The 27,873-nt window shown below is 39.3% G+C and overlaps 1 protein-coding gene and 1 long non-coding RNA gene across 2 annotated transcripts; one reads left to right on the forward strand and one right to left on the reverse strand.

The window, feature by feature from the left end:
• Positions 1–659: 659 nt before the first annotated feature.
• On the reverse strand, positions 660–25,392 carry xylt2 (xylosyltransferase II). Its single transcript, XM_077558932.1, has 11 exons — positions 25,222–25,392; positions 18,024–18,567; positions 17,609–17,784; positions 15,670–15,872; positions 15,205–15,285; positions 4,464–4,680; positions 4,129–4,305; positions 3,797–4,053; positions 3,478–3,673; positions 3,017–3,350; positions 660–2,460 (listed from the first exon to the last, which is right to left on the reverse strand). Exons 1-11 carry the CDS (start codon positions 25,351–25,353, stop codon positions 2,138–2,140), a joined length of 2,640 nt encoding a protein of 879 aa, XP_077415058.1. The 5' UTR covers positions 25,354–25,392; the 3' UTR covers positions 660–2,137.
• Positions 6,900–13,849, forward strand: LOC144044485 (uncharacterized). The gene is made up of 2 exons (XR_013291282.1): positions 6,900–7,104; positions 8,351–13,849. It is a non-coding gene; the product is annotated as an uncharacterized LOC144044485 (long non-coding RNA).
• Positions 25,393–27,873: the final 2,481 nt, after the last annotated feature.

A 27,873-nucleotide genomic window follows, 5' to 3' on the forward strand; every position in this document is an offset into this window, starting at 1 on the left:
CTACCAAATTAAAGATTGGACTCTCATCTTTCATCAGAAAAAAAAGTTTGTTTTTTACCTTATTCCGTTTTTCAGTAATCAACAATAGAAAATGGTTAGTTTCACCTCTGTTTTGAAAAAACAACAACGTATTTTAACGTCTTTGGCACTCCTCCATAGGATTTTACTAAACGTTATTTAACGTTTTTGGCAGTCAAAGAGTTAATAACTAAAATAATTTCCACCTTTTCATTGGTAAATGTCAGATTTTAAAAGTAGTAATGCATTGGGAAAATGTTTTGAATTGAGAATTGGTTTAAAACACTTAAGAATCACCGTATGCATCAAGGCCTCATTAGAGCGCAGGATGTTGAATGTAGGTGTGAAGCCTGTTAAGGGAAAACATCTTCACCTCCTTTTCCTCAGTTTGTTGGATCCCATCCATCCCTCACTGTACCCCATAGAGCTGTAGATCATTGCTCACCTCACTTCCTCTTTCACTGCTAGCTTAAATGCTTGACAACCCTGTGGATAGGAAGGAACAAGCCTGACTAAATATTGATGTGTAGTGTTCTAAAAAAAACATGTTGAGCATTTCAACAAGGAAGTGACAAGAAAGTCTGCAGCGCCCTGGAGGGTAAACATCCGACAAAGTTTGACAAAACAGAGAAGCTCAAGCCTTGATATCCGTGTCCATTTTAATGACGTCATTGTTCTTGTTTGGAGACTCGGCACAACGTGCAGTACACACGAGTCCACGTCTGACCTCCTTAGGTTACCACAGCAGCAAGGACGGAAAACTCAACCGCTCCATCACCGATCAGGAAATAAAATGCAAGAAAAACACATATTGATGCTACTTTACATTTCAAAGACGTATGGACTGGACACAACTTGTTGTCAAACAGTACACAGTATAAAAATAACATCTGCAGTTCTCTTTTTACAGACATGGGGCTTCACTGAAGCAACTGTACTGTGCAATGTATACAAGGTCACTTGAAAAACACATTTTTTAAGAATATACAGTATATATATTCTTAAAAATAAAATTATATATATATATATATATATATATATATATATATATATATATATATATATATATATATATATGATCACATTAAATGTGTCGAAACTGCAAACTAAAATGCAAACTGGGCAGGCAGAAATTGCACATCTTGGGAATCTTTAATCCTGCAGTAAACAAGTCATCTCAGCTAAGTAAAGGCAGCTTTGATTTATCTCAATATAAATCTTTAAAAAAATAAAAACATACAGTGTTTACCATTTCTGGTCAAAGGAATTGAAGTGTTTCTCCCTTGAGTGGAGAGCAGACCCATGCACAAAAAAACTGCATCTACACTAATAAACAGGCTGCAAAAAATGTAACATGAATTGAATTCAGAATTTCCTTGAACTTCTACATTGGCTTCAAAATTTGAATCAAGTCCCTCTGCAAGCAGTGGTTGGAGAACAGATTAACATGTTTTAAGAGCGTAGGGACATTGAATGAACCTAAATATAAAAAAATGTTTTGCAAAAACAACAAAATGTGTGAAGCATACAATTAATCAACACCTGTATGTCGTGAGTGACCCACAACGATTGCAAATAAACAACTGACCTTTTTCAGCTTCTCGTCGGCACAATATAATGAAATGGCTGCTGTGTAACGTTATCTAACAGCATAGTGCACTTCAACTGTTCCATGTTTACAATATAAAATGCTTGAAAAAGTTTTGTTCTGTCTTGAGATGAGAACAAAACACGGCAAGGAGACTGTGGTTGACTTCAAACTGCATCCTGACTGCAAGTAGTGAGAAACTGACCATTTGGGAAGGGTGATGTTTCACACTCCCATAACTTTCTTTCAGGGGGGTAAAAAAAACATGTATCAGGCATTCATGTGATCCTGCAAACCAAGAAAGGTTTCTGGGCTGGCAGTCGTCAATGTGCAAATTTCCAGCATTCACCTCTCGCAAGTCATTTTCACTGAGAATGTTGTGACTCTCCCGTGCAAGATGTCATGTTGTTTTGGTGGCCTTTCGCTTTGAGACAAACTTCCCACGCACACCGGCTCTCCTGGAGCTCTCGTTGCCGCTTGCAGGCACCAAGCACAGGCGTGCGTTTCCTTAATGGCTGTCCCACACTGGCGCTACCTGATTCTCCCGTCACTTTTAACTGGGCCCAGTTCAGATTTGGGGTCCGGGGACAGGGAGCTCCAGGTCGTTTTGGAGCACGGCACCAAGGCTGTGCAGGATGAAGTCTGTGTGGCGCATGAGTCCCCAATAACCCAGAAGTTCGCCACAAAGCGGTCGACCCACGCTTCAAGGGGCGGGCCCACCAACTGGGCATTTCGTTGGGCTTCCAGCATGGCGGCCTCCTGTGGCGGCAGCTTCAGTATGGAAGTCAACTGCTGGAAGCTCTGCTCCAGGTACAAATTTCCTGGTGGGCCTGCATGCAGCCAAGCGTCCTTATCTGTGGGAGGCATTTACGAAGACATGACAATGACAAGAATCCTTTGCAGATGAGAAAAATGTACAATAATGCTAAATTGCAGTCAAATTCCATGAGGTGAGCGCCGTGGGATTTTTCCTTGTATCGTCACCGTTGAGAGTAGTGAGTGTGGATTCCATTCCCACTCAGTGACTGTGAATGTGAATGGTTGTGCGTTGCTATGCTCTCTGAGATTAACCGGTGACCAGTCCACTTGTGTGGTCTGCCTTTCACCCAAAGTTAGCAGTAGATAGGCAGTATAGGCAATGGATGGAAGAGCGGCTATTGTAAAGAACATTCTGCCCTCTTGTGGTTCTTCTTTGAACTACAGTCTTTACAACACCTGAACATGTGTTGCAGCTCTCCCAAATGCAAAGCTTAGATCTCAAAATATTGAATGCTAATACTATCATATGAGATGCTTACCAGAGTATACTCAAGAGTTATTTAACGTTGGTTATTCGTGGGATTTGATTAAAAAACAGCAACGAATAACATGCACACAAAAAAAGAAGAATAAATACAATTGAAGCCTCACCTTGGCGCAGTGGCTGTTTATCTTTCAAGGTTAAGGGCATGACAAGAAACTGAACTTGGGCCACCTGCTCCCACTGCTTCAATACGCGTACTATCCAAATGCCAGGCCGCAGGGGGCGCTGCAGCGGTGGCTTGTACTGGGTGTATTCTGCATCCACATCCACCGTGATGTCGTAAGAAGCTGCCACCACCTGGGCGGGGTCAATCCACACGATGGTGGCTGTGAGGTTGGGCCCGCGAGCCCATTTCTGAACTGCCAGTGGTTCGTCCATAGGACCTATGATGCTGCCAAAATTACGAAATAGTCTTTCTTTTGGATCCCATTCTGTGCCGACCTGTTAAGGAAAAGGATCAATGGTTTATATAACCAATAGATATTTTACTGTTTATATCCAGCAAAGGTGTTTTTTTCTTCTTCTTTTTTTCCACAATGTTTAAGACACGCGACAAGTATCCCCTCACCTCAATATTTTTTAGCCTTTCAAACACCTTAAGGTTCTTCTCAAACACCACTGCCGAATGGGGCACAGCCCATGTCTCTATTGACTCCTTGACATTTGACCCCGCAGTCTGAACCTCCTGACGTATCAAGTACCCTTGAAAGTGGTCATCATAGAAGTACAAGTGCACTGACAGAGGGTAGCCGATAGGTTCAAACCTGTCTCGATAAGGAGGGGATGGGGGGGGGGGGGGAAATTGTGTAAACTAGACAGCAAACAAAAAATAAATCAAGCACAAAATATCTATTTGAATCACTTTGTTATTCATAAAGTTTCCGGACCTGCAGGCCTCTTTTCTGCCCTGGGAGGTCGCCAGACTTTTCAGGCCCAGGCGAAACAAAGAAGCGTGAGCAGTGAGCGCCACGTCACTGAGCGAGGCCACGCTATCCATCTGCTCAAACTGGTTCTCCCAGTATGCCTTAATAGCAACAGTTCCTGGTGCATACTGGCCATACAGGTGGGTGTCCAGCATGTCAATGGCTTCCTGGTTCACTGACGACTCAAATTTGCGTGCGAAGAAAGTCGGTCGGGACAATTGCTGTGGTTAAACAAAGGAACACAATTAGTGGTAATGGAGCATGGCAACAAATCTTGTGCTGACTCACTCACTCACCTGGATGCGAATGAGGTCTTGGGGCTTGAAGTCATTCGGGGAGCAGCCACACCAATCCACAATGTGCTTGTACTGGCATTTGCAGCCCAGTTTACGATTCCAGTTGGTCACACGAAGGTTGTTGTCCACCAGGCTGTCGCACATGTGACTGTTTCCGAGCACGGTGTGGAAAAACGACTGGGGACAGGGCAGAAAGACAAACTTAGTTATACAAAAGATCTGATTTGTGTGTTACTTTGAGAACATCTTAGCAAAATAGCAGCAGAGTGTCACATGATCTTGATGCTCAGCAGCGACAGAACTCTAAAGAGGGCCCACCTCAGGCCTACACTCACCTCAGCGGGGAGCAGAGTATAGGAATAGAACTGCTTAAGTCCCGACACCAGCTCGTCCTGGGAATTGATGACATACTCCACAAAGCGGCGGGTGAGTGCGAACCAATCGGAGCCACCCGACACTTCCAGGCCATCTGGGATGCTGCGCTCTCCCAGACGCCACATGTGGTTGTCACACTCGTGAAACAGACGATCAAGGCCCTGCTTCTTAATAAACCTTCAACACAAGACAAGTGCCACTGATTGATTGAGGAAGCAATTGTCCTAGTAAATGAGAGCTTTCCCAGAGATTTGTGAATGGTAGGGGGGAAAGATTTTTGCTGTCCCTATAGTGTCATAAGTATTAGATACTGTTCACAAGGTGCTCAAAAATTGTCCTTACAATCATCTGTTCTATGCAGCCTTACTAGTGAAGGATATTATAACATTTTAATACCTATTTTCATATATCGATTATTGTTACTGATCATGAACATTTAATTCTTCATTTTAAGTTTGTCAAAGTGTCTTGTGTCCTGAGCAGGGCACATGATGTTGACCTCGTATGTTCTGGGTTAAAGCTGGGACCATATTATTTAGTCTAGAAAAGTTCCTTCTCATCACTTTGTACGAAAACATATTTTCGCCCTTGATTTTGCTATACACTGATTGGTCCAGAATTTCTTGTTTTATTTTGTACACGTACATTGTGGTCTTGAACAGAACTTGTTTTGCTTTTCCATTAGTCACGGTCATTGGTGCTTTTGGGTCAAATGATAAAGTGAGATTTTGTTATGAAGAAGAATATGAAAAGTGCCTTGAAAATATACATATTTTGGCTAGAGACGAAGACAGCTGCAACTGCACTAAGAGTTCTATTGTTTGACATGTCCTTCAACTGTATAACACATTTGCTCATTCAAGAAGGGAGAGATATTCTGCTTGGAGACTGAATTGTAATAAAAGGCTGGCCCTTCGAGAGGAGGGTGTGCATTGTTGATCAGAACTTGTCGGAGTTTGATTCAATGGTGCAACAGGAGATCTCCTTTAAGAATTATCCTGCGCAGGAAACTCTGTTCATTTCTCATCTCACCAGTTGGTTTATTGGACACGCAAAAAGTTATGGATTAACTACACCCCTCAGTTGGTGATTATAATATACCTTCTTCAGTTGGTGACCCTCCGACGGCAAGGCGTTTGACGGTTGTTGCGTTCGCGGACGGTTTGAATTCCTGGCGCCATATTAATTGAGGTAAGTGGAGATCTTATCCACGTTTTGAGGAATTCTTTCTGTCTAGGAGCGCTCCGGCCGCCATGCGTTCTTGTAAGATAACCAAATCAAGGGTGAGATTTGTGTGAGCAGAGGTAGAAGTTTAAGTTGTTTGGTTGTATGGAGTCAATAATTGTGGAATTTCCTACGGTATTTGAAGTATACATATTTGTGGTGCACATTGAATTGAATAATTTCCTACGGTATTTGAAGTATACATATTTGTGGTGCACATTGAATTGAATAGCGATCGCTTGTAAGTCAGTACTGGGAAACATTTTGTCTTTACAATTTGGTTTTTACAGACGATAGATACGTAGATAATTGATTTGAAGTCTGTGTATATGAGGTTAAGAAACTGTTGAAGCTGAGGTAGCGCAGTTGACATAAGATTAAGTTGTTGAAGTTGAGAGTAAATCAGCTGGGGAAACATTATTGTTGTAACCAAGCGTTAGATGTGTGGGCATTGGTTTTACGTCCATACATATTTAAGTTGAGAGAAGTCGGCTCAAAAAGCATCTTTGTCTTGATCCCTGCCTGATGCGCGGGAGAGACAAACACTTTGTTTTTATGAGTAATAGATTCTTGGGTAATTAGATAACAAAGATCCTTGAATAAGTGTTGCCGATTAAAGCTGCGGGAGGATCGACTGCTTCATTTTCTAGGGACAAAGGACTCAACTTATAGGAAGTCAGATTGACATAAAACGGATTTAGTACGCCGTTTTAAGATTAATCGATAGGTCTATGAATAATTGGATATTGACATTTTTAGACAAGATATAAGAGATATAAGATGTATTGACTCAACTCGTGTAAGTCGGGCTGACTAAAGCATATTTGATACGACGTTTTAGATCAAGCCAATAGGTCTATTGAATATTCGTGATTAAAATTCAAAGACAAAGAAACTGTTGAAGCTGGGGTAGCGCAGTTGACATCCGGATATTTATGTGTTGATATGTCGTACAAAACGACATGTCTTGTCTGTCCGTTGTGTGTATGCCGTCTGATCGGTGAAGAAACTCTGACGTCACGGTAAAATCTTAAAGTGACCGCGACGAGAAAAGTTGACTAATTTTGTTATAAGTGAGACGTCACTTCATTTTAAATATTAATACAACTGAACTATGATAATCTACAATATAATATAATACAAATTAATAAGCTATAAAATACCTAAGTTAATAATTAAGACGAAACATGGACACTCTATTTGAACTCAAAACACAGTGGTTTGACCCGAATGGGATTCCGTTGAGTTTAGATGGGATGACGCTGGATAAACAAATTGGGAACGCATGCGCTGTGGCTATAGGGATTTTACCTACAAAGGCTAAACGAGAAACAAAAAAAGAACTTTGCGACTGGATGCAAGACGGCTGTAGAAAAGGTTATTTTCCGTCATTACAATCTGCAGTGTGTCTAATCTCTTTGATGAAGAACGTTGAACTTGCATGTGTGAAAAAACGTCACGAACTAGATGAGCTGGTGCAACACACATCTGTAATTTCTTCGAGTGGAAGAAAAGCCAGAAATGATCGAAAGCTTGTTGACAAAATAATGAATAATGCTAGAATACTAGCTTTAGGTATTTTTGTGAAGTTATAACCATTTATATAACTAAATAATGATATAAGACTAAATGATTTGACCTGATATGACTTCCGCTAGTCGGAATTAAAGCTTCCGGATTAATCATACCGTTTAAATAATGACTTAAAATGTAATTAATATTGAACGACGGGACTTGATTATATTGTGAAAAAGGTTAGTTTATTCTAATAAGATATGGCATTTGTTCGATGGTTTTAATGACGGCAATTTAACTTTGAATGTGCGTACACGGCGACCGCCCGTTAATAATGTTATGAGTGTATGTAATTTTATATAGAGGAGAGTCCCGGACGTATCTTTAAGAAAAGTGTATTGAAAAAATGATGAATACTGAAATGTTGCTTTGCAAATAAAATAACTGTATAATACAAATTTATGTAATAAAACAAATTAAGCCGTTTAATAAGCGCTAAACGGGATAAATTAATTAGACGGTAAAATTACTAATAAAACTTCTAACGCTAAAACCCGCAATTGTCTGCGTTAAATAATTGAACGACATTATATAAATTGTTGCCGTAACTGATTTTATAAGCCCCTTACATAAATTTCTTAAGCACTAATGTTGAATACTTCAAGAGTGCAAATACGTCATATTTAAAAATTATGTTTGCTATAAAACGAACGAATATTAATACACAAATAACATAGAGAGGTATAGTTTTAAGATATTATAAAATTTAGATGCATGTCTTATGCTTGTAGAGCATGGGTGGCTTTGACTGATTGTAGTTGCTATGACTCATTCCCTTTCTCGGGTTAAAAAATGCCAACAGCCATCAATCTTTGTAATGAGGTCAAATAAAATGTTTTTATAAAAGGTAATGTTAATTGTGTGATTGTTTTAGATTAAATAGTTTAGTCTCTACTCTTATTTTAATAATAATAATAATAATAACTAAAAACAAATAACTTGGATGGCAATTAATGTGGAATAATTCTTATATAGATGATTGTTTTTTCCCTTATGATTTTGTTTGTGCGCGAGAACATTGTTTAATAAATTTTAAATATCTTTTCAGAATCAGGAGACACACCCATTAAGGACAATTGGGGTCGCACCAAAGTGCCATGTTCCGGTCCTGGGGATGAAGTAATGTGTTAATTATAATTTAAAAGGAGTTTTTTATTTATTTTTTCTCCGACGTTTATAAATAGAAAGTAATTTTAATCTCTCCTGAATATATTTAACCTTTGAATTCGACATTTGAAGTCTCATTACAAACAGACTGGGGAAGCTATCTGGAAGAAACACATTTTTGACATAATTTGAGGTGCTATGTAATTAAAAATCATTCCTGCTTTGACGTTTGACCAAAGGCTGACTTTACGGGCTGCGGCCTCCATTGAGAAAACATTAATTGAAAACTACACACTTATTAATTAACTATATTTGTAAATTGTTAGAGTATATCTGTCCTATTTTATCCTAAGTATTATTTATGAAGGTATGCAAAACATATTAAATTAAATATTGTAAACCATAACAAATATTGACATATAATTAGCAATTATTTAAAATTGTAAACTTTCATTGTTTTAATTATTATTTTTTATTATTTTTATTTTTATTTAATTTTTTTAATAAAGGAAGTTTTTGGTTTTAATATTTACTGACATGTTATAACCTAAATACTGTTGGGGCAGATTTTAATGTTTTCAGTCGAGTGAGGATTATTGGTCAAGGGTCATTATTTCGGAACAAAGTCAACTGGCGGGACACAGACCTCTTTAAAAACCCCCACCCACAAAGAAACTGCAACTGCCACCACCATCAGAGGGGCGTGATGCAGCCATCATCACAAAACATCCTGCCAATACCTGATGGAGAGGGGAGGTTCCTGGCGCCACCTGTTGCAACAATGACTGTGCCATCATATACAAATGTGATAAAAGAAAAACTGCTCCACTGCCCAATGCACACAATGCTCCGCACGAACTGTCCTATGAAAAACTGCTCCATATGCTCTGCACAAGCGTCCTTAAAGCATTCCTGCGTCCAGAACTGTCCACTACGATGGTGACTCAACCCCACAAACAATGCTTTCCTTGAATTAGTGATACCGGGCCATATGATGTGATACTGACTGTTTACACTGCACTCTATTTTTGACAGATATAAGGTGATAACATCTACAGTAAAACATTTCGTAAATATAATGAACTGATTGACAACACTATATACACACAGATTTATTACATTTTAAAAACGTTTGATGTCTATTTTGATTTGATCTGATTTGTTTATCTCTGTCTATTTTGAAACAGTCAGCTTTTTGGACAAACATCAAAAAGGGGGACTAGCAAGCTTAATGGTAACATTAAAACTAAGGGCAACTTTATGTATTAATAATAATTGATGAATTGGCTGAAAACTGAGATTCTTTGTAAAATTCATTGGCATAAGCTACAATATTTTTATAGTACAAAAGATAATACAGGTAAATTTCGTCTGGTTTCAGAAATTGAAACAGCTAATATGAATACAGATAAGATACAATTTATTTCAATCTTAATTATTATATTTTACTTTTTTAAGTTTGGTCTTCTAGTGTTTTCCCGAATTCTCTTTTGAAATTTAAATAGTTGCTTGGGACGCATTGTCGAATTTGCTGGTTAAATGTAAAATTTTCCCCTCTTTCTAAACAAAAAGCAAGCAAAATTTATTTACTGCAAAACTTTATATATTAGTCTGAAAGAGTCTCTAAAGCGATTTTTTTTTCAGATGGGGGAATTATTGGTTGGTCTGGGTATATCGTCGCGAAGGACACAAACAGTCCATGTTAAATAAATAAATTTAAAATTAAAAGTTAGTCTTAATGCGATAATTATAGATAGTCCGTGAGAATGAATTTTACAGGAGGACAATTGGGGATTTCCTTGACCATGGAGAAGGAGTAAGTTTTGGCAGGGACGGCGAAAATAAGGTGAATATGTTCCATTTCTATTTCTATTTTTCCCTTGGGGCCCTGGGGTTAGATGTTATTTTTTGATTTTATTTGTTGACGAAAGTTGCATTTATTTAATGGCTGGAAGCACATCCATGCTATATCTATAACAATAAATATTATAAAACATTCCAATAATTATTACATTCTGTAAACAAAATTGGCCTCGTCAGATTTGAACTGGCTAAAGATTTTCATTTTTTGCATTTAAGAATGTGCTCAGGTCATTAAAGTCAGCCAAAGGCTGGATCCTAATTTAATGTCACAACAAACAGAATTTTTTCCCACAGGAGAGGCCTACAGAACTTTACTAACATTTACTAACCCCTAACTAATAACACTACCAAAATGCTCTTTCAAAAAGAAGGGATGTGAATAAATGTTTATTAGTGACTAAATGAAAATATTTTGCACCCAGATAAGGTGATGAAAAGGTCAATCTAGTCCAGTCCACGGGGCACCTGGTTCCACATCTTGCCTATTAGACCAGCCGGAGGTCCGCCTTCTACTCAACCCCCACCTTCAGGAGCCAGCCACCACCGGGAATCAACAGAGAGACCAGCCAGCTGCTCCAGTGACCAGACGTGCCAGCCGAGAGGCCATTCAACTGCTTCCAGTGTCAGCTAACGAGCTGAGGAATTACTACATGAAGATTGAGTTTCGCTGAGGACGTCTTTCGAATGGAAACAGGAGGAATGTGTCCCTTTTTCCAGGGCATTCCACAAAGAATGAGTCACAACTTGGGAAGATAAAATCCCGGTGACCGATTTTTGCACCCCTGGCAGTTGGAGAGAGGCAGAAGGACCCTCTTCACAAAAAGGCTCTGTTCAACCTTCTGCTGATGCTGCTCAAGGAACCTGAGTGCACCATCCACACAAGAAAATAAAGAAAGTGACGACTGTTTAAAAAAAAAAAAAAGAAAAAATCACAAGATGGCTGCTTCGAAGAGACAATGCGTCTTCAATTGCGTCTGCATTACGACACTCTTTCTTATACTGACTGTTATGCCAATTTTGTGTTTTTGGGATCCCCTAACCACATCTGTAAACGCAACCACAAAAATTCGGGCTAAGCGAGACATGAACTCTCCACACATTCCCTGGGTTATATCCAAAACGTATGATGACTCAGTCACGGTGACAGTTGCCCCAAACACAAACACCTCTGCCAAAATTCCCATTACGTCATTAAAGGGATTTAGAGGATGGGAAGAGACAAGGGGAGGAATATGGGTGAAATATTGGTGGTATTTGACAGGAAATGTTGCGCAACTAGATTGGGGTACTTTTATAACCACCCAAAGTGGACAATATTGGCCACCGGGAAAAAGCAAGGAGGCTGTTTTCTTTTCTAAAAGGACAACACTGCGTAAAATGGGAGGTCAACTAGAATTAACCTTTTCCATTCCCGACGGGAATATACGACCAGCTAATGTAACTCTGTACAACACCTCCTGTTTTGGATTACTGTTATGGGCATGGTCCCACGGCGTTGACCCACGTTTTCCTATTCTAATCTGTGTAAATAAGACTATGAGTAAGATAGACCAACCAAAAATGACTAAATACTCAATGGAGAATGGGGTAAAAGCTGTAAGTGTACCGATTGATGGTGTAATTGAATGGTTTAGGGTTACTACAGGAGTGTCCAAAAGCAGCAACAATTGGCTATTGCTAGCATACGAGGCAGCACACGCCTCTGGTAAGGAGTGTGTAGTATGTGTGGGACCACGACCTTTATTGAGAGTAATCCCGGCTAAAATCGAGGAACAATGTATAATGGAAATTATGAATAAAACTGCCCCAAATGCCAAATGCTCTCAATGGGATAAGATATATCCACTAGTGAATTTGCAGACAACTAAACCAATATTTTCAAAGGAAATTGCAGATGGTAATTTTTCATGTATTAAAATGACAGGTACCGGAGAACAATTGGGAGAACTAGATCACATTTCACACTGCACTACAATAATAAATGTGGGTCAAAAATTCAAGCCGCAATCAAGGGCTGACATTTGGTGGTGGTGTGGGCATAATCAGATATTTGACAAGTTGCCTTGGGATGGCAAAGGATATTGTGCTCTCATCACCCTTCTTCTGCCAGTACAACTTTTTCCCACCTCGGTTGATAACCTTTTACAAATGATTGACACTTGGGAACCACAATCTTCTCCTCCTTTCCATAGAATTAAACGATCTTCTTGGCAACAGGAAAATGTCCCCACCTACATTGATGCAATTGGAGTGCCGAGAGGTGTGCCAAATGAATACAAATTGACTAATCAAATAACTTCAGGATTTGAATCCCTAATTTGTTGGTGGTGTACCATTAACAAAAATGTAGACAGAATTAATTATGTGCATTACAATGTACAAAGACTAGGAAATTGGACTCAATCTGGATTTGAAGCTGTACATGGCCAATTGGCTGCCACATCTTTGATGGCTTTTCAGAACCGAATTGCACTTGATATGCTATTGGCAGAAAAAGGGGGAGTTTGCTCAATGTTCGCAGATCAATGTTGTACCTTCATTCCTAATAATACCGCACCGGATGGTACTTTAACTATGGCAATTAAGGGACTCCGGACACTTAATAGAAAGATGAATGAACACTCGGGTATAGACACTTCGCTATGGGATAATTGGATGACTGTATTTGGCCGCTACAAAACCTTAATTTCCACAATTTTGATATCAATTGCTGTATTTACGGCTCTAATAACAATATGCGGATGTTGTTGTATACCCTGTATTCGTTCCCTTTGCGAGAAAATTATTTCTGCCGCAATTGAAAAACAGGACGTACGAAATAAGTCTTCTTACATGATGATGGAGTCTGTTACTTCCTCAGCCCGGCCTGCTGCAACATCCGATGTAGATCCCGCTGGAATCTTTGTGTAAAATGTTTAAATATTTAGTTATTGGGCTTAGTGTTTACGTAAGCCCAAAAGGGGGACTGAAGGATATTATAACATTTTAATACCTATTTTCATATATCGATTATTGTTACTGATCATGAACATTTAATTCTTCATTTTAAGTTTGTCAAAGTTGAACATTTAATTCTTCATTTTAAGTTTGTCAAAGTGTCTTGTGTCCTGAGCAGGGCACATGATGTTGACCTCGTATGTTCTGGGTTAAAGCTGGGACCATATTATTTAGTCTAGAAAAGTTCCTTCTCATCACTTTGTACGAAAACATATTTTCGCCCTTGATTTTGCTATACACTGATTGGTCCAGAATTTCTTGTTTTATTTTGTACACGTACATTGTGGTCTTGAACAGAACTTGTTTTGCTTTTCCATTAGTCACGGTCATTGGTGCTTTTGGGTCAAATGATAAAGTGAGATTTTGTTATGAAGAAGAATATGAAAAGTGCCTTGAAAATATACATATTTTGGCTAGAGACGAAGACAGCTGCAACTGCACTAAGAGTTCTATTGTTTGACATGTCCTTCAACTGTATAACACATTTGCTCATTCATGAAGGGAGAGATATTCTGCTTGGAGACTGAATTGTAATAAAAGGCTGGCCCTTCGAGAGGAGGGTGTGCATTGTTGATCAGAACTTGTCGGAGTTTGATTCAATGGTGCAACAGGAGATCTCCTTTAAGAATTATCCTGCGCAGGAAACTCTGTTCATTTCTCATCTCACCAGTTGGTTTATTGGACACGCAAAAAGTTATGGATTAACTACACCCCTCAGTTGGTGATTATAATATACCTTCTTCACTAGTCTAAACACGGTATTCAGATTGTGTTTGTGGTATAATGAATTAAGCAGCACAATCCACCCGTTTTTATCTATCTCAAAAGGGCGGCCATTTTATCACCTGCTGAAGCTGAGTCGTGATTGGTCGTTAAAGAGGAGCAGCTGTCATTTTCAGTCCACCGCAAGTGACAAAATGATGAGATGGATAAAACGGGTGGATTTTGATGTTGAACTCATATTCGACAAACGCAACATTAATCACAATGTCATGTTTAGACAAGTGGGGGCACATACAACATATTATAGCCAAGAAAATTTTCAGTTGACTTGAATTGAATTGCTTGTCGACTGTCTTTAGTTGTCATCTAACTTCTTACTATGAAAAGAGAGGACCTCTAATCAGGATTCATTGTTCTGCCAGTTTCGCTTGACACTTGAAATCCAAGCCAAACCAGTGTGCCAGCATGACTACATAACTGCCGCTGCCTTTTATTAGCTATTTTTTAGTTCTTGCCGAGGTCACACTCTATTGACACTATTGACTGCTGAATTAATGTGATTACTAATTAACTACAGATGCACGATAATATCAGTGGCCGATAATTATTGACCAAATTGACAAATAAACCTGATAATAAAGAAATCTACCCATAATAATAGACTTGCCGCGTTGGTCCATCTGTTGTGGTTGTGGCTCAAGTTGTGCCCAACTCCTCAACCCCTCCCCTCTCCTATGCTAGTGTCACATAATTGTGACATCATAATGCGCGTGAGGCGTGACCTCGTGTTCACAGAAGATGCATCGTGGCGACATGGGAGTCGCCAGTGTGGGCTTTCTTTACTTTTTTGTTGCATTTTTTAACACATGACTGTTTTGTTTTGGCCGACTCAAAATGAGATACTGGTGGTCTTTGAAGCAGAGATATCAATCAAATTCAGCTTCATGGTGCTTAACACAATGTTTCAATGTATTTGTAAATGTTAGACTTATAGTAGGACTCGAAAGTATATTTGTATTCAAGTTAATTTTGCAAACAATTATCGGCTTATTATTATTATTGGTTTATCGGTATCTTTTGAAAATAGCATTATCGTGCATCCCTATACTGAAGAGAACTTTGAGAAAATTGTTTTTGGAAAAAACACATCTAAATTTGTGGATTAAAATGATGTTTTTATGTATTTTAGACATTTTGTGCACAAAGCCTCACCGGGCATTCTCTCTGCCATGGGACTTGAGGAAGTTCTTGTATCTGTGCTGTGATAGAAAGGCCACCAGCTCATCATTAGTCCTGTGGCGCAACAGAAAGACCAAGAGGAGTATTCAGTAAAGAAACAAAAAATAAAAATTCTTTGGAATGTGCTGGTGCTCACACATTTAATGAAAGGAACAGCTTTTTCATGGAAATTATATATCAGAGGTTGAGTAAATTAACTGTCAGCACTAATGGTGACTTTCTCTCAAAAATCTGTTAATTTTGTATTGAAGTTGAATCACAATAATCGCGTAGCATTCAAAATTAAAAAATGAGGAAGATACACGAGGAAACAATGCAAATAATCAGGGAAAATTAAAAGAATAAGCAGACTAAACTAAGCTTTATGGAGGTTATAACTTATATTTGCACTGCATCCATATATATATATATATATATAAATAAACTTAGCTGACCAACCTGGTGGGGAAGTCTGTGCCGCTGAGATTGATGAAAAAATCCCACTTCCAGTCCAGCATGGAGAGGAGGTCCTGCATGCTGCGCAGGTACGCCTTCAGCAGGCTGGCACCACCCCAAATGGTCACCATTCTCCAGGGCGTGGCACGTATATTTGGGTACTGCTGGGCTATTTGGAGGACCTCCCGATGCATGTAGCCCGACCGCTGGAAGGTATTCCGATCATGAGGTCAAAAGTTCAAATGAGGGCGTGGTTTTGTGACACATTTTGATAACCGCACTACCACGGCAAAATGATGTACAGACGCTCCCCTACTTAGGAACATTCGAGTTACGAACAACGGTACATACGAACATGTCTGCGCGCATGTCAAAAAATGTTCGGAAAGAGATGCTGTAAGTTAGATTTTGTATTGCGCACCTTTTTCCGAGTACTGTAGTGCTTCTTTCCGCCGCTAATACCGACGCTTGGCGCTGTGACAGCTCACCCAGCATTGGAGGCTCAGCAACGTGTCGAGGAGGAGAAAGAAGAAGAAACGCCTGTCGCTCATAGATAAAGCCATCGCACTCTTCGAGCAGCAAGACCCAAATATTGAACGTTGCACAAAGGTTGCAAATCAATTGAATGATGCCATACAGTGCTACCGCATCATTTATGATGAAAAAAGAAGAAAACTGTGCAATCGTCGTTAGATCGCTTCTTTCGGCCAGTTTCTAGTAAATCCTCCAAGGAAGATACTCATCAACCCTCATCTTCTTCTCCGCGACCCTCAACTTCTTCCTACATTGAAGTTACGGAGGAGGAAGTAACTTTTGAAGCCCATTCCAGCGACGACGAAGAACCTCTCATGATATAAAATCCTCCTCTTCCTCCTCCTCCATCAAATCCTTAAGCATCGAGTACATCTTCCAAAAGTAAGTTAAACTTCATTTTATTTATCTTATTACGTACATGTACATAATCTGTGTGTCTCTCGCTCTCTCTCTCTAACATACGTACTACAGTACTGTACGTATTCTCTTTAAACATAAATTATAATACAAAATATAGCACTGAAGCAACTTACGAACAAATTCACCTTACGAACGATCGCTCGGAACGTAACTCGTTCGTAAGTTGGGGAGCGTCTGTACACAAAATTGGTATGAAGTGTTACAACACTAAACATAGATCATAAAGCTATAAATAAGTCAGAACTCTAAAAGTAGTACAATACATTCCCTTGTTAAAGTGACATTAGGATAAATCATCAGAATTCAGACTAAGGAGAAACTGCTCAACAGGGGATTCCTCATAAGTGGGGAACAACTATGCATGTGTAACCACTACCACTGTCTTAGAACGGCATGAGTCACAACTAAAAATAAATAACATTGCAGTTACATTTGCTGAATTAACAGCAGCTAGTTTCCAGACCAACACACCTAATTAAAGTTTCTGGTGTGATAAGCAGTTTAAAGAAATGAATCATTTGGGGGAGAGTGATTAGTAATTAAAGCTAGACAGCCTAAATACAACAGACATGAAACTGCAGAGCTCCTTTTGCCCAGCTCAATTTAAAAGAAAATTCTAATGCCGCAACCTATAAAAGGTAGAGTACAATGCTGAATGCTACAAATATAGGTCTCAGACTTCAACAAGCAACAGGTTGGCCTTTTGAATTCCAACAGCACGTGATGGTGGCGTTCACTAAATCCAGCTGCTAAGAATAACATCTCTTTATTCTAATCCCCTCAACCATGCTGTTAGACCTGTGGGATAAATGTAATCTACATAATGCCAGTGGACCGGTAAACACAATTTTGAGCTCAGTGCAGCCAACACCAAGAAAAGGGGGACGACAAACAATACTGTTAACTAGCCCTGAGGAATTACTTTCCTACTATTCTATTAAAATTGTGCTATGCTTTACATGCCAGTAAAGTCTCCTCATCTTCTTACCTTGTCGACGTGGATGTAGTAGTAGTGGTCCGAGTGGTATATTGCTTTAATGAGCCGCTTGAGCTGCCGTACAGAGCGGCCGTGCACCATCAAGACAAAAACCACACGGACAGGGTTCTCTACGTTGGCCAGGCTGTTGTCCAGCTCGCCAGCTGACTGAACAGCACTTGACACACCTAATGAAGGACATCAAAAAAAATTATGCCTGTGATTTTGAGAGACAAATTCCTAATAAAAACAATGTGAACTATTTGACAACAGTCGTGTGCTATAACTCCACTTAACTGAATCCAGTGCAATGTGGCATGATATTTTTAACATTGCATTAGTTGGTCATGAATTGAAATGGTGTGGACAGCCTGCATAACAAGCACAATCACCATAAATATTTGTTCATAGTGTGGCGGGTTCTCACCGAGTTGGGGGCAGAACTGCGGTAAAGCATCTGGCATGAGCTGCCCGGCCTGATGCAGGCACACAATGTTGGCGATCTCCTGGCGACACTGCTGTGAGCCCGCACGATGCAGGGCCGACCACGCATCCTTGCCGATGATATCGCATTTGGGCTCAAAATCACTGCTGGGGGATTGGTGTGCCCCGTCCACGCTGCCCGGCTCCCCTGGTAAGGCAGTAGCTGGCAACCTGGCCGCCATCAAGCCATCAGCACCACCTCGCATGGCACTCAAGTTACTGGATGGGTCATGGGGCGCCACACCATCCAAGCCCGTGCCCGTTTGCCCCTGCTCGAGGGGATTCTTCAGCCCCATTCCCGGCTTTCCTTGTCTTCGGCTGCTCCCTTTTCTGATTGCACTGGCTGCTGTGCCTCCTGTCCTTTCCGGCCTGCCCTTCCATCTGCCCTTGTTACTCCCAGACAACAGGTTGTGTCTCTCTAAAACTGTGCCATCCCTCTTTTGGTCCTGGCTGCTGTTGTCGGGCAGTTTAGACCGTCTTGTTTTTTTCTATGGAGAAAAGTTGGGAGTGGGTGAAAAGAGGGAAACCATAAGGTACAAATTCTACCCACACATTAACAATTAAGCAAACCCAACAGGAATATTTGATGATGCCAGTAAACCTAAAAAGTCCACATTAGTCATCACCACAAAGAGCTATTTTTAAGCTTGGTTGATCTTTTAAGCAAATCTGCAAACATTTTGGGAGATAGGCATAAATGGCGAAAGACATAACAAGCCCTATGAATCAGTACAGAAAGCTCAGCCAGGCCCCTGTGGCAAATCTTGAGGGGGGTTCATACGCTTGTGACGTGTTCACACACATTCCACACACGCACGGGACCGGCATGCAAACCTCAACAATTTTAACAGCTTGAAAATAAAAGTCAGGGAGCTCCACCATCCAGCAGACATTCAAAGACATTTAGTATGATTAATTTTAACTTTGAGGATGAAATATTGTGCTTCATGATTTATGCTGTGTATGAGACAGCCGCATCTTAATATAATATAAGTAAAAGGATTTTCTACTTCCCTAAAATGCCACTGTACTTTGTAAATGTAATTGCACTTCCATTTCAAGCATTGTTTGTACACAGCGTGGAGGTAAACTGCTTTACCTTAACAGAAATCAATCCAAAAATAGAATGCAAAAACATTTTGGGCAACTTGCCGCTCTTGCGCTGGCACGCTGATATGTTGCACTAAAAGGTCATTCAAAGCTGTAGCTGAGAGTTTTGTGCTTCTGTCACAGTCGATGTGGCAGGAGTCAAGCTGCCTGGCCTCCCACAGCTGGTGGGCCGACTGCCCAAGGATGACAGGAGCAGGCGAGAGACCAGAACTGTGTGGTGGGACAAGGAGCCAAATTATACACTTGTCTGCCAGTAAGCTGGTTGCCAGCAAATACAACAATCGCAACCTCTTTCTAAAATCCATTACAGCAGCAGGAAGTAATTCTGTTTAACAACAAGCATCACTTTAAATTGCTACCTGAAATGTTCATGACGAAGATGAACATAAAGGAAAAACCTTACATTTTGTTTTTTGAAGCTTGACGCTGTCTCCAATTAAATGCCTTCTAACACCAATAAATGCGTGACACTTTCCTGAGCAAACGTTCTCACACTAAAGACAAGCGTCCTAATGTGGCTAACGTTTCAATTTTCCTTATCAGGCATTTGCACAGATTTTAATTAACACCATCATGTCAAAATGTATTGATTCAAAGCCAAGCAAGTCAGCCTCTTTGCTTTCCAATTAATGAGGGGGGAAACCATATCAGCATCGCCATTCTATGAAGCGAAGAGCAGCATGGAGCGTTAAGTTCCAGTCAGTGCTGATAACGACTTTTCAGTCTTTTCATTCCTTCCCCTTCTAATGTGAAAGCTTTAAATATAACACATTGATGTTATTAGGGGGCGCTTAAAATTGACAGGCACGTCGCAGCATAATTAGATTATGAACGGAGCAAGTTTATGCAAAGACCAAAAAAGCTGGGCGCAATCTAGTTCAACTCACCTGTATTAGGGCTTTAACAGAGGGGGAGTGAAATTTGAGTGTTCAAACACGCATTGCTGAGCATTATCTACCTACATGGAACATACGAAGCCGTGTCAGTGTGTCACATTTCTTGAGCTGAGGAAAAAGCTGCGCCCTAAAACCTAAAATGCGCATTGGCTTCAGCTCCCAAGAGCCCATCGACTGGGCATCACTGTCACTGATCTTAGTGAGGCAGCATACAATGTGTGACATTTTTCAAAGGTGAGCAAGCTAGATGCCTCCTCTACACTCTCATTAGACTCATTCTGAGTGGATGTCTAATTCCTGGCGCATGTTTCAACCTGTGTGCACCTTAATCAGAAAGCAGAAGGGGCACTGGCAGTTCAACAGAATGAATTAACATCACTTCTACACTGCTGTCACAATAACACAGCAGTGAGCACTTTAACTTAAGTGCCAAACTCCACATGATTCAATTGATGAGCCAAGCAATTAAATCAAATCAAATATTGTACCAAATTAATCCCTTGTTAACACTTTTTAAATTTGTTATCAAATACAGTACAGGGGGAGCAATGACAACAACCCTGAAGTAGAGAAATACGATGACCACCAGAAAACTGGAAATTGAACTTCAGTCAATAAGACTATGTTTGAGACGTCCCCGTTTTACAAGGTTCAGATTTTCCATTGAACTTCATATTTGTTGTAATTTGTAGCTTTTATGCTGTTGGGAGTTGATATTGAATGAGCTCACACACTCTTTTGACATTGTCGCACATTACAATAACAAGCAAAAAAATGCACAACATAAAAATATGCACGCCTGCTTACAGTGTGGACAATAACAGGGTGGGCATTTTGGCTAATGTTAGCATTTTATGCACTCATGCTGGACCATCACTTAGCAGCATAACTCAGTAAGCAAACTGACTGTGGATTGCATTAACAACTAGATTTCAGATTTCTAAAAGCTTTTTAAATCAATTGATATTTCATCATGACTGACAGAGTGGACATGTTAAACTTTACAACATCCAGCAACACACATAATATCATTTTTACAACCTAATTCCATTAATCTCCACTGATAAACAAAAGACAAAATGCTGGTTGTAATGTCAGTGATATTATTCGAGTTTTTCATACTGTATAGTGGCACAATGACAAGGTGAACGGCAATTTCAGGAACAAAAATACCAAAATAACTTGTTGTGGACAATAAAACCCATGTTGAAAAAAATATCATCAATAAAGACTCATTTAACCCAGGGGTGCTCAAGTCCGGACCTCGAGAGCTCCGAGCCAACCTGTTTTAGATGTCTTTCCCTCCTCCAACACATCTGGATCAAATCATCAGGATCCTTATCAGGCTTCTGCAGAGCTAATCATTTGATTCAGAGTTAGGATTATCATCGCACAACAAAACTTGGTCAACCTTAGAGGTTCAACTGAACCTTTCTTTCTTTGGCAACCACACATAAGGTAGGGCAGCCTGTGCAATTAATCAAAATTAGATTACAGCAATTTCAATTACTACACTCCACAATTACAAAATCGTCAATATCGTTAACTACAATAAAAGATTATTAATACTAATTGTGAGTTGTTTAAATGTATATATTTGTACCTTTTTTAATTTTAAAATGACTAATTTAGTAAATCTTGTTTGGTCCAAAAGGAACTTGCATAATTATAGTGTTTCAAAGAAATGTATTTGTGTTAATATTTTTAACATGTTTAAACATTTTCTTGTTTTGTACCCAAAAATAAATGATCATCCTAATCGTGATTTCAATTAATATCAAATTAATCGTGATTAATATTTTCTTCATAATCAAGCAGCTCTACAAAACACAAAGTTTTCATGTTTCATATTTCAAACAAGCATAGATGCATTTCAACTCAGGTCTCAGGTCACATTCCAGAATCTGGGTGAGAGAAACATTTTCTGTCTTCACACGCCTACATCGGTCACAAAGTTAACAACATGCCACTCTGGCAATGCCTCGAGGTAGTGAGCAGGCTTCAGGTGTTCTATGGAGAATGGATCTGAGTTCCATAAAATAGAGTTGAACTCTAAGTCAAACATCTTCTAATCCTGAATGAATAATAAGTGTGTCAAAAACCAGTAATATTGTTGGAAAGATGCTAGTCTGCTTTATGGCTGACGACTGTTAGCACTAGGGGTGTTAAAAAAAAACGATTCGGCAATATATCGCAAAATTGCAGCGCACAATTCTTGAATCAATTCGATATGCGGCCGAATCGATGATTAAACATCAATTTTTAATGGAAATATAATATTCAACAAAACGTCTTATTTAGAGTTAGGGTTCACACGTTAATTGCAACAGATTGTTTGTTAAATACAGTGGCTCACAGTTATAAGCCTGAAGGTTCCGATAAATACATTTTCATGCAAATCTTACAGTGTACATGTGCAAGTTTACTGACTAGTATTTTCTAAATTTGCGTACAAAACATCTCAATAATCAACTTAACTCTTTGACTGCCAAAAACATTAAATAACGTTTAGTAAAATCCTACGGAGGAGCGCCAAAGACGTTAAAAGACGTTCACCAAGTTTTTTTTGTTTTTTTTTTGGAAACGGGTGGAGGAAAGCCTTGGCCAGCTGTGCTGAAAGTATCAAGCAGATCTAGTTAGTATAATGACTATTTTTGGCCCCTAGATGGCAGCGATGACTCTCTTTGGACAAGATCGGGTAGGCGTCAGTAGTAGAAGACGTGAGGCGGAGCTAGAATGTTGAGGGGACAATGACTGAGGAAGCAAAAATGGCGACCGGTGGCAAGCAGCTCACGCTTGATCGTTTTTTTCAAAGAAGAGAAGCATCAACCAGTGCTAAAGAGCACATTGATGACGACGATGATGATGATGGTGACTCCGAGGTTGACGCCGAAGTTGGAAGCGTTGACGCGGCGGCTATGATCACGTCATAAAGCCTCACCGGCTAGCGATGCTAACGCCGGAAAACGCGGAGCACAACCGAGCACTTGTGCTCAGGCGGACTTTCAATCGGACACTGGTTATGGACTACGATGCCACCATGAATGGAGCGGATAAGATGGATCAGAACATCTCTTACCAGCCGGTATAGGAACTGAAGGACATGAGAAAGCCAGACGTAACACCACCGTAATGTCACCATACCATGAGCGTGAGAGTAGACTTGATGGCAACATGGCCAAACACACACTGCAGTATATACTTGCTATTCCCCGGAAAAAAAGCCAGCAAAAAAGTGTAGCGTCTGCAATCACAGTGAAACTAGTCTGTTGTGCAAATCCTGCTGCGTCTCCTTGCACGCAGGGGAGTGTTACAAAAAGAAAAACTGTATTTGAAACATCCACACAATTGTAAATAGTACCACAGTTGCACACATTTGTAAATAGTTTGCGAAATTGTTTTGTCAAATTGTTACACTGTTGAATGTAAATAAGCGGATTTTGCTATCAAAAAACACTTTTTCATTGTTGGTGGTAGTGTTTTACAGAAGTAAAGCACTGTTTAGGTGTTTGTGGCATCATTCATGGGAAAAAAAAGGTGTCAAATTCACTAGAGTGTATGAAATAATATCGTTTCACAAAAAGCTTGATTTCTCCGTATTTTGTTTCAAAACAGCATTTGGGTGAAATTAACCATTTTCTATTGTTGATTACTAAAAAAACGGAATAAGGTAGAAACAAACTTTGATGAGAGTCCAATCTTTCATTTGGTAGTATGTGTGTTTTCATAGTCCAAACACAAAATTCTCTGTGGACCTTGAAAGATCAGTCAAAATGCTTAAATCGGCTGGCACCCACGGCATCCCTTTTCTGAAAACGTCTGGCAGTCAAAGAGTTAAAGATTTGTTTTGGGATTAATCGGTATTGAATCTGAAAAGATGTAACGCAGGTGTTGAATGTGGTTAAACAAGAATTTAAAAGAATAAAAGCGTGTTTTGATATAAATTCATTATGCCTTAATCTGGGGAAAAACTAACTTTAAGCAGGGTTCACTAATTCTTTTGAGGACCGGAATTGGTGAACCCTGCTTATGGTATTCAGTAATAAATGGAAAGACACTGACGCTTCAATCAATATAGATGGAATTGAAATCAACAGCGTAAGAGAAACAAAGTTTTGGGGTTTTATTTTGGATGATAACTTGGATGTACTAATCACATATACAGTACATAAAGGTAAAAATATTAAAAACAATAGCTCTGTCACACAAAGTAAAGGATTCACTGCAAAAGAAAACGCTGTTCATTTTATATAACACTATGATATGATTGTTCCATATCTATTGAGGTATGGGGAAATGCTATAAAGTCCTTTAGAGATCAAACAAATACAGTATTCAATTACAATTTTTTAATGTTTTGAATTTGTATATTTATTAGTATTCTACAAATGATGAAGGCTCACAACAAAACGTTGCCATTGAATATTCAAATAAAGATTTGATAAAAGAGAAAGCAAATACTTGTTTAAGTTAAAAGGAACACAGATCTTTAAAAACAACAACAAGATTCAGGACCAGACTGATGGAACCTTGTGTTTCTGTAAAAGGAATCGGTTTAGGGAACAATCTAAATAAAGACGGCCAAAAAAATAATAATCAAAGTTAAAAATTACATTTAAAAGAATCCAGCTTGATTAAGAAATATGATAACGGTTATTCGGTTTGATCATTATGCCATTGATATATTTGTCAGCTGTCACACAATTTTATTTTGTTTTTGTTTGTCTTTTTTCTTTTATAAATGAATGTAATAAATGATTGGGGGGGGGGGTGTATACACAAATATGTCAGCGTAGCGTTGCATATTTGAAATCTTACTATGTACATCAGAGGGGCTGCTCGAGCACTCGAGCGTGTGACGAAATGATGCTAGTCGTACCTGTTTCGGTCAGGCAACATATGATTAGTCTTTTCTTTTTGAAAGATTTCCGTTTGTTAGTCGTCAAGTCAAGTACTAGCTGTCGAGTGGCAGGCAAGGCTGATTCGATAGCGAAGCCTTGTTCGCAGCTAACCTCCCTCAGCTAGCGCTACCCGTATCTGAAGTGACGTTGAGCTAAGATAGCGGTTAGCTAGCTCCAAATGAGCCCGACAGAATCCGTGTCATCCCGCTAAACGACCGCGTGGACCGTTGCTCACCTCCGCCTCGCCCTCTTCCAGACTTTTCAGGCTCCACACGACGAGACCTTGAATGAGGAGGATGGTCAGGGCGGCGGCAATCGCGAGTTTATATCGTCGGAGGAGCTTCTGCACTCTGGCGCTGGCCACCATTTTTTCTTCGACTCGGTAACTTAAAGTAGTGCGCGGATGGCGTATTCCGAGCTGCGCGCAGTCGCACACGCGCCTGTGTTGCGCGTCTGTCCTCTCCTCAGGTTGAGGACTGCTTCTTTGGAAAGTCGTCCTTTTGTGCTACACTGTACTTTTACAATTAAACAAAAATGAATATTGACTGTTGAAATACCAATACAATAGTTGATACATACCTTCAACGCCTGTTGCGAATTTTGTGTTCATCTCGTTGTTGGAGAACATAATCGTGATCAAAACACCGAACATAGAGAAGGTCCGATTAAGTTAATCAGGTTGTAGTGTGTTTTGGATGAATCCAGGATTATTTTTTTTTAAATACTGTATACAGTTGTGTTTGAAAGTTTACATACCCTCGGGGTATACATGTAAACTTATGAGCACTACTGTAAATGTACACAAGCTAAACATGGCTTAGTGACACTAAAATGCTATGAATGGTCACCAAAATTCTCATACACATCTCGACTAATGTCAACTCCAGCCTCTGAAAATATCAAAACAATTGCCACAGTAGTTTGGATTTTTTTGGGCATTAAGCCTGTTTCTAGCCAATTAGTGTGCTCACAGTTACATACTAATAGGGTATATGTAAACTTTCAAGCACAACTGTACACAACTGGCAGGCTGGAATGCACTTGCTGTAAGTACCAAACGTATAGCTACCCATTTAATAATTTAGCACAATGTGAAGAAAAAAATGCTTAAATAAAGCAATGCATTGGTGGACAATATCTTACTTCTCCAAATCAGTTACCACCATTAAGTCTTTACAATTTACACTTCTCCACGTGGTTGTAACTTGTTCCTGTATTTTTTTTCTGCCACTCCAACATCTCAACCGAGTTAATTACTGTTTAATGTCATGTTGTCCTCTGGAAATATTGGAAAAAGTAGTAACATTATTTTGGAAAAGGGGTACAATGTTCAGTCTCTTATTTGAAATGTACAAATGTAAAAACAAACTTTGTCAGAAAATATACCCAAATAAAGTAAAAAAAAAATACCTGAGGACGAAAAGTACAGTAATGAAGTGTTGGCACTTTATTACTTCACCACTGGTCCTAGATATTGTTACTTGGGATTTTTTTTAGTACACAGAAAAAGATCACATATTAAGATATTGTATTTTGTTTTCACTTTGTATCTATTTTGTGCACACTTGCAGCTCACTGAACAATTTCTACTTGTATACTTAATTTTTGCTGATTATAGTACACATTCTATATGTACAAGATTTTGACAGATTCACCTCAAATACACAATCAGGAGCTGAAAACACATTTAAAGCAATGAAAAGTTCATCTTGGCTCTCACACCTAAACCAAACGTTTACTATTTGCAATGGTGCAGTTAACCAGCAAAAGATGAAACTCAAGCACATATATCCTTAAACTCATAATCCCCACCCCAGGCTGAGGACTGCCATAGTGGCCAGACTCTCTCAAGTAGATTAAATAATAAGTGACCATATAATCTTCACAGAGCTGCATAATGCTGTTATATGCACATGCATTGGCGTGTGAGATATTCAATTTGGAAAGCACGCATGTACATCTAATTTGTAAGTCCAAGTCATCCTGCCATATGACTGTATGCACATTTTTATTGCATTTAATTGGATGAATTTACAGTCAGTTGAATAGGGCAACAAAATGGGAGCATATTACATCATGCAGTTACTAAACTAAAATAAATTTATAAAATAAATTTGTCTAAACTAACAATAAAAATATTAGGCACTCTAAGAAATAAGGAATTATAATACAATATTTGGAAAATCTTAGCCCCAGAAAATTACTGTACACTACTTCTTTTATATACATTTTTTAATTGGCTTTAAAAATATTCAGTATTGTATTTATAATAGTAATAATAATAATATTTATTATTATTATTATTATTATTACTACCCATTATCGTTAATTACCTTTACTGCCCAGTGTCCTTTTTAAGTAGTTTCCCTCCAAAAGGCAAGAAATGTGCCTCCAATGATGGAAAATGCTCATAAACAGTTAGTCCCCCCCCCCCTTTTTTTTTTATTTACACCACTTTTAACTACAACAATAACAAACACTATGTATCAGTTTACATCTTGTTAAATTGTCGTAAGTGTAAAAGTAGGGCCATGATTACTAATTCTAGACTTAGCCTACTTGCGTGATATAAACAAATCATCTCAATACGGGACCCCTGGTTTCCACGGTAACAGGAAACCAGCTCAGGCATTCAGACCTCCTGGCTGGGATGCCTCTGTGGAGGAAACAGGAATGACATTAATCTTACTATTACATTTGTAACGCCAAACGAATGACTGTCGGCCCTTGTTAAACATGTAAAACATATGCAGATGTACTTTTTTCCCCTTGGAGTTAACCAACCAGTAAACTGTCTGTAGTCTGACCGCTGCCCGGTGACGTCAGTGCGCCTTCACCGGCTCATAAACGCTGTGGTGTGTTTACAGACCGCCGGACACTTGGAGAT

Source organism: Vanacampus margaritifer, chromosome 2 (assembly GCF_051991255.1).
Source record: "Vanacampus margaritifer isolate UIUO_Vmar chromosome 2, RoL_Vmar_1.0, whole genome shotgun sequence".
NCBI classification, from domain to species: domain Eukaryota; kingdom Metazoa; phylum Chordata; class Actinopteri; order Syngnathiformes; family Syngnathidae; genus Vanacampus; species Vanacampus margaritifer.

Bases quoted from the DNA above. Each gene is read 5' to 3' on its own strand.
- xylt2 (XM_077558932.1), bottom strand. From the start codon at position 25,353: ATGGTGGCCAGCGCCAGAGTGCAGAAGCTCCTCCGACGATATAAACTC. The intron at 17,785-18,023 runs GTGAGAACCCGC...GTCCTTCATTAG, and splicing joins GCAGTTCTGCCCCCAACTCG to GTGTGTCAAGTGCTGTTCAG. The intron at 4,306-4,463 runs GTGAGTGTAGGC...CCCTGTCCCCAG, and splicing joins ATACTCTGCTCCCCGCTGAG to TCGTTTTTCCACACCGTGCT.